This window comes from Rhagoletis pomonella, unplaced genomic scaffold (genome assembly GCF_013731165.1).
Source record: "Rhagoletis pomonella isolate Grant_MI unplaced genomic scaffold, Rhpom_1.0 Rhpom_scaffold_00009, whole genome shotgun sequence".
In the NCBI taxonomy this organism is placed as follows: domain Eukaryota; kingdom Metazoa; phylum Arthropoda; class Insecta; order Diptera; family Tephritidae; genus Rhagoletis; species Rhagoletis pomonella.
Window position 1 is genome coordinate 33938097 of NW_023458563.1, and position 7682 is coordinate 33945778.

Consider the following 7682-nt stretch of genomic DNA (forward strand, 5'->3'; position numbering starts at 1 on the left):
CTTTTTCATCCTTGATGCTTTGTCCATTTTCATGCAATTCATCTTATCTGTCAGAGCGAGTCTGTCATTTAAAGCGTAGAAAAAAATTTTTTGTGACACAACATCAAAAAGCTGAACACGAAATGGAGAAGAAGCTCGGTCATACAAGCGCTAAACATTCATTTATTGCAATCAAATGTGATATCCTGTTCATCCCGAAATAACCGAGGATATAATTTTAAAACAATTTAGGGTTTTCCCTTAAACTGGAAAAAGCCTTAATAACTTCGAAAAACCTAAACTTTTTTGGGGTCAAGATTTATATGAAATGAAAAAGCCGGGTTGTTCGATAAAAAAAACCCGGTTTATTCGATATTCGAAAAATCAAAATTTAAAAAAAAAAACGCCCTCGATTTCTATAAAAACCGATGGGAACAGGTTTGGAAAAACCGAGTCAATCGAGCTAATATGTACTTATATACATAAGTACATATCGTCGTTTAAAGTACAAAACCGTGTATCAAGAAACTGCATAACCTCGTATGTGAGGCTGCCGAAATTTTATAGGAGAGAGTAAACCTTGTCTTATTTCAAAACGGTTCTCTTTTTTATTTCTAATTATCTCTTCTTCTTATATCTAAATATCGATAGTTTAGTATAAATGGACAAGGATACACGGTTTTGTACTTTAAACGACGACATATATACATATGTATATGGGAGTTTCCAAACTGGCGGTACGAGACGCTCGTATGACAAAATGTAAAAAAAAAGAATTGGAAAAGTCAAAATTTTAAAAAGGGTTTTTCTAGATTTGCATAGCAATTAAATGGCCCCTTATTCAGTAAGAAAATTATAACTGTTGGTAGCAGCGATTTAAAGGTATTAGTAAACTTACGCGCTGGCGTGCAAAATTGCAAAACTCTGTGAACTGGGAATTTGTATAAAAGCTTTGGAAGTAATATTGGAAATGCTTAAGGTTAATTTTCCAAGTCTTGAAATGTAAAAATCGTTTCTGCTTTATGTTTAATCAGCTGAATTATCTGACGTGAGGTTACCTGGCGTTACGTTACTAAAATTTCCATTGAAAAAGTTGTGTTAATATTGTTCTTGAAAGAATTTTTAACATGAAGAAAATATGCATTTTATGTCGAACGTTCTTTTTATTTTGACATCAGCGCAAATAGCGGTTTCATTTTTTGCAAATCCATGTCCTACTACGTTTCAAATAAACATGGCAAATGCGAAACAAATCAGAAATTTTCTGCTTACATAACCAGTATATATAATAAAAAGCAGCCAAATCGGCCTATTAATAAGTTAGGTATAGGACTTTTAATTTTTTTTGCGCGGTAGACTTCACTGGATTCGCCCATATGCGGCATATCGCTAGCTTAGAGTGAAAAGTTGCTAAGTCCACTTTTTATGAAAACTCATATTTCGGTACAGGAGGCTAGATAAATTAAAAATGCATTGTTCTGAAAAGGATAAGGGTGCTTGTTTTATTAATTCTCGTTTATATTCAATGAAAGTAAAATTTTCTATGTCCAAAAGAAGCGCCGAAAATCCGATAAGCTCAAAATAGTACGAAATCTTTTAATAAATATCGAATCCCTCTGATTCATATGGAGTTTTGTTCTGCTTTAAACAGCCAAAATGTTGTATCAAAGATTTTCGTAATACTTGAAGAAAATGACCATAAGAAACTTTTTTCCTCTCCTGTAAAGTTTTTAAAATGGGGCTTAGCAACTTTTCACTCTAAGCTACCAATATGATTTTTTGGCTCGAAAAATTTCAAAAGCATTAGAAAAAAAAATGTGACACGAAGGGAATAAGAAAGATGCGATAACCAATAAATTTCAAAAGTAAATGATTAATGAGTTCAGTAAATCTTCATAAAATAAAGTACAAGTATATACATATCTTTTAAATGCTCGCGTTATTTGAATATTTCGGTCCAGCGAGTTCTTTCTCATCTTGGTCATTTTTCCACTGTCATACCGTGATGCTTGCATATGTATGTACATAGTTTACATAAGTTAGTAATCTATAAAGCTCGAGTTAGTGTAAAATCAAAGTAACGTAATTTAAAACCAACTTCTTATCAGTAGATGTATATGCGAAAAAAGTATAAAGCAGTTTTTCAAAACGAAAGTTTTAACTTCTAGAGTTCTTACGAAAGTTAAATCAAGCTTGGTTATGCTTCATTTATTACCCCTCAAGTTTATATAAATTCTCGAAATGGCTCATCATAATTATTGTTGTTGTCATTCGCATCGAAACTATTGTTGAGTAATATTGGCGCTGCATTCGATTGTTGCAACATCAATTGATTGTGGTTCGACTGCATAAGATGTTGCGACAATTGTGGCTGCAAGTGGCTGAGACTTTGGTTCTGTATCTGTATGGTGGTGGTGGCGGTCGTTAGGCGAAGTGGCTGATTTGCACCATCTGCTGCGGCTAAGGCACAGTCATAAGAGTTTGTGCCGTTGGTAAGGACCTCGTCATAGCAGGAACCGCCACCGCCAGAGCTGCCACCACTGCCTCCGCCACCATTTAAACTCAATATGCCAACACCAATGCCAACACCAAGTCCAACATCGTTCAAACCAAGTCCACCATTGGTAGTCATTTCGCTGGTGGTAGCTCCATTCAATATAACGCCATTCAACTCCAGTGATGGCTCCTCATTGCGTTTCGAAAGAATTATATGCGTCAAGTTGATAATATAGTTTTTGGCCAAGGTAAGTGTTTCTATTTTAGAAAGACGCCGTTCCATTTCCACGTGGGGAATGACTTCACGCAGGGACTGAAATATAAAATATTTGTAAACATGAACATTAGGGAGGGTCGATTCTTTTTTTTACTAAATCGGAACCATAGGTTGGAAATGAGTTTCGAGCCTGATCATTTTTAAGTGAAAAAATTATATTTGCACAAAATAAATTTGTTTCACCTTTTCTTACAACTTTTGCATTTAAAATGTCTGTATTTGTGTATTCATCCAATAGTATTTTTGCAATTTTTCCGTTTAAAATTCTTTTTACTGTCAATGCAAGACTGTTTTGTTCAACAAATCAAACACTGTGGATGTGCACACCTGTCTGGTTATCAGGTTATGTGGTTATTATTTATTGAGTTTAATTTTAAGCAGATAACCTGATAACCAGGCAAGTGTGAACAACCTCACTGTAATGTAAAATTATAGTTTTGGATTTGAGTGAATGAACATTTGTTTAAATCATTTATAAAAAGTAAATAAGTACGTGTATACACCAATGGTGGGCAAACGCGGCTCTTTGAGCCAAATGCGGCCCTTTGCTTATCACAGTGCGGCTCTTTTTACTTTCTCTTTGCTTCGAACATTTTGGCTCTTTTTACTTTTTAAACTATATATTGTGTTGTTTTTTTATTTAATTCTTTTTATATACACATACGAAAATTGAGATCGGAACATGAACCGCAATTGCAGAATGAAAATTGCCTTTCTGACTTAATGTTCTTTACCGATATGATGGAACATTTGCTAAACTGGAATTTGTCTCTACAAGGAAAGAATAAAAATGTTTGATTTGTCGCAAATTATTTTAAGTTTTGAAGCTAAACTATTTCGTTTTATACATGATCTCAAAAAAGAATATTTCATCATTTTCCATGGCTAGAAAAAAATACTACACATGTCAAAGGGGATAAACTGGACCCCATGTCGCAAAACTACATCATTTAAAAGCAGATTTTGAAAAAAGATTTGCCAACTTGAAATTATTTATATGTACGATTGCATACTTCATAAACCCTTTTTATGTAACATAATTGAGGATGAATTTACAATATCCGAAATACTCCTTTTTAAGAAAAGCGAAGAAGAGTTGAAGTTTTTGGAATGAAAAGAAGATAAGACACTGGAAATGCAACACAAAGCTTTGCCATTGCTTGAATTCCGCCAACAAGCATTAGATTTAAAATATACGCCGTTGAAAGCAGCTGCTTGCCGTATATTTTAAATTTTTAGTTCAACGTATAACTGTGAGTTTTTGTACTCTGCAATGAAATTCGTAAAGCCAAAATACCGTTCACAATTGACTAACCAACATGTAACAGAACTGTTTCGAACGGCTTTAACTGACGTAAAACCATTTTTTGAAAATTTGGCCAAAGGGATCTTTTGAATTTTCTTTAATATCTATCTTACGTACATTAGGATAATGATAAAATGCTTTTCATTTCTAATAATAATTTTATTAAAAAATAAAATTTTTGTGGCTCTTTGTAGCATTTAGAATTTAGATGTGGCTCTTTTCGGCCACGGCCTTGCCCACCCCTGGTATACACTGAACACTAAAAATTCGATATGTAAATCAATTAAAAATGCTATAATCTAAAATATAAGCATTTTGTATCCAATACATATGTACATATGTAGTTACAGCTAGGATTGTTGATATTATATCGATATTGACAATATTTTTTGTTTCTGATACGATATTATCGGCGCGATATAATTGAGGACGTTAATATCAGATATCGATAATTTATGCACAAATATCGCCTTGTTACCAGAACAATTGCATGCTTTAGCTTTTTTATATTTATATGGTTAATTTTTTACATCAGTTCAACAAACTTTAATAACCTGCGCAATCGCTTAATATATCGTCACTAGACACGAATAAAGGCGCGAGCTCAAAAGTTGACCGCGAAGAAAGGCGCATAAAAAAAAACTTCAGCGAAGAAAGACTCTTAACATAGTTGACCGCGAAGAAAGACGCGTTAAATTATTTGACGGCCAAGAAGGACGCGTAAACTTTTTCGCGGTCAACTATGTTTGCGGGTGTAATAGTATGTACATTCCGTTAATAGTTTTTGGGGAATAGTGGCAGTCCTTCGCCAAGTATAAATCTATGATTACGCGTCTTTCTTCGCCGTCAACTAGGTTAGGCGTCTTTCTTCGCCGAAGTTTTTCTTAAGCGCCTTTTTTCGTAAAACTTTTGTATGCGTCTTTTTTCGCCGTCGAAACACTAGCGCGCCTTCATTCGTGTCTAGTGACGATATGTATTAATCAATTAATACAGATCTTTATGTGTATTACAAAATGTGCCCGTACATACATCTATATTTAAAAACATTAATTAAGTTTTTTACCATTAAAATACGAATAGTTAAATTTTTTAATTGTCGGAAGTCTTGAAAGTAAAATTTTTACGTGTAAGAATTTATGTCGGTTAACAGATCTTTCACATTTGGAAAATGTAAAATAAATAATACTGTAAGTTATTCTTCTTTTCTTTGAACTATTATTGAAAAATGATTCTTAAATATCCCTGTGCAATTTCAAATGTTTTTTAGTGCGATACATTGATATATCGATATTTCAAAAACGATATTATTGATATGACGATTTTTTTCAATTTCGCCATTTCTATATATCGAAACGCGATATTTTTGAAAATATCAGCAATCCTAGTTGCAGCAAAAGGTTAAAGCAATTTGAAACTGATAAATAATGAAAAATATAAACTTTTGTGAAAAGTTACATTTTTTTTTAAAACACGCAAGCTAGAAACTCATTTCCGCCGTATGCTTTCTTCTACACTTTCTCTTAAAATTATTTTTAGAGACCGGAAATTCCATACTCATCCTCGAAAAAAAATCTCCCGACCAATTTCCACACGCTATATGTACAAGGCGAATTCATAAAAGGTGATAGCGACAGGTATTCACAATACGCCAAAAATTGGAAAAGACCAGCGAGTAAAGGACACTCACCACCATTCGTCGAGTTCAAAGCTGCTTTCGACAGCACTAAAAGCAGTTGCCTATACGCCGCGATGTGTGAAAAATGACGTTGAGCAATTACCACCAGCTCCGCCAGAATTGGGAAAGATCTCCCCGAGTAGTTTGCTACCAAGCGGGGTTTCAGACAGGGCGACTCCCTTTCATATGATTTCTTTAATCTGATATTGGATCTGATAAGCCGCAGAACTGAACTGCTCAAGCACAATTCTTTACAAGAGGGTACAATTGCTGGCGCATGCGCATCGACATTATCGGTAATAAGAACCGCAAAAGTCTGTTCTGCCTTTCCAAGTTGGATAGGGACGCTAAGCGATTGGGTCTGGTGGTAAACGAGGATAAAACGAAGTATCTCCTGTCAAAAAACAAACGCCAGCGGATCCCCGTCTTGGCGCACACGTCACTGTTGACAGTTATAATTTCAAGAAAGTAGAGAATTTCGTTTACTTGGGAACCAGCATTAATACCGATAATAATGTCAACATCGAAATCCAACGGAGAATCCCTATTGCCAACAAGTGCTACTTTGGACTGAGTAGGCAATTCAGGGGTAAAGTCCTCTCTCGCCGTACAAAAAACACACTCTATAGGGGAATTATCATGCCCGTGTGGGTATATGGCTCAGAAGCATTGAAAGATTTTGCGGAAGATTTATGGACCTTTGCGGCGAGTACCGCAGACGATGGAACGATACTCTGAAAGTATTCAACTCGGAGCCCGCTGGTGGTAGCAGAGGAAGAGAGAAGCCCTAACAGCGATGAAAATAGCTTCGCTTGGTATTTCCAATTGGTGTCAGTTGGCACAGAGGAGAAATGACTGGCCCGCTTTGTTTAACTCGGCCAAAATCGCTTATGCGCAAAATACACCACACAAATATTTGCCCAAGTCCAAATTAGTACAAATAAGATTGTTATTCGACTCCTATTTGTACTAATTGGTATTGGTATAATATTTGTGTGGTTAATTTTGTGCATTAAGCGGCTACAGCATCAAATAATAGTGATGGAGAACTTTCGATGGGGCTCTCGATAGTATCGATGGTGTCATTTTGCCGCCACTATCGAATTTTTCTTAACACTTCTTCAAGGTTTTTGTTATGGAATGTGTTACTGAAATACACGATCTAATTTTGTTTTACACAAGATATTTTTGTGTATAAAAATAATCTTTATGGTTTTTGTAGTTACGAAATGGGTTATTTAAGAATAAGATTTTTTCTTGGCTTATGTTATCTTATATAGTAAAAAAAGAAGCAAAGAAATTTCCAGGCGATGGGATCTGTCATATCACTTGCCAAATTTTTCTTGGACCATAAAAAATGGAATTACATTTGACGATTTACAAAATCTTATGCTCAGTTTCATCAATCAATTTTAAATTTGTCAGGCCGTTATAATTTAAAATAACATAATTTTTTAGGAGATTGTGCTATTTTAAATTTTAAGTTTGATACATTTTAAAATTGATTGGTGAAACCGGGCATTAGTGTTATATCTCAACATATGTAAGATATATTTCGATAGTATCGAATATTTTTTCACTATCAGTATCGAAACAATCGAATGTGTTCACTTCAGCTGCTTCGGTACACCACCTTGTATGTATTCGCCTTGTGTACATACATATGTATATATATACATGTACAGCTTAGTCATCATTACGAAAGGCCCTAATTGGCATATATATATAGGTACATATTTATGAACACTCCTCGTCATTTGAATAGCGCACCCTTTTAATCGATAGTATTTACAGTTTTCCTTTTGTTCATTTAATATTCAGAAATTTTTTGTAAAAATATATCATATTTTACGTGTAAATCCGATTTTATAATTTTATACAAATTTAAAACAATGTCAACAAAGGGGTGCGCTATCCCAATGAAATGCAGTGCATTTTAAAAAAAATTC

At 34.4% G+C, this 7682-nt stretch overlaps 1 protein-coding gene across 1 annotated transcript; it reads right to left on the reverse strand.

Annotated features, from left to right (window-relative positions):
• Positions 1-1722: 1722 nt before the first annotated feature.
• Positions 1723-2794, reverse strand: LOC118745900 (protein dimmed; the record flags this gene model as incomplete). The annotated part of the gene is given in 1 exon segment (XM_036479558.1): positions 1723-2794. A coding segment is annotated over 1 exon segment (591 nt), but the record flags the coding sequence as incomplete, so codon positions are not given.
• Between the last annotated feature and the right edge of the window lie 4888 nt (positions 2795-7682).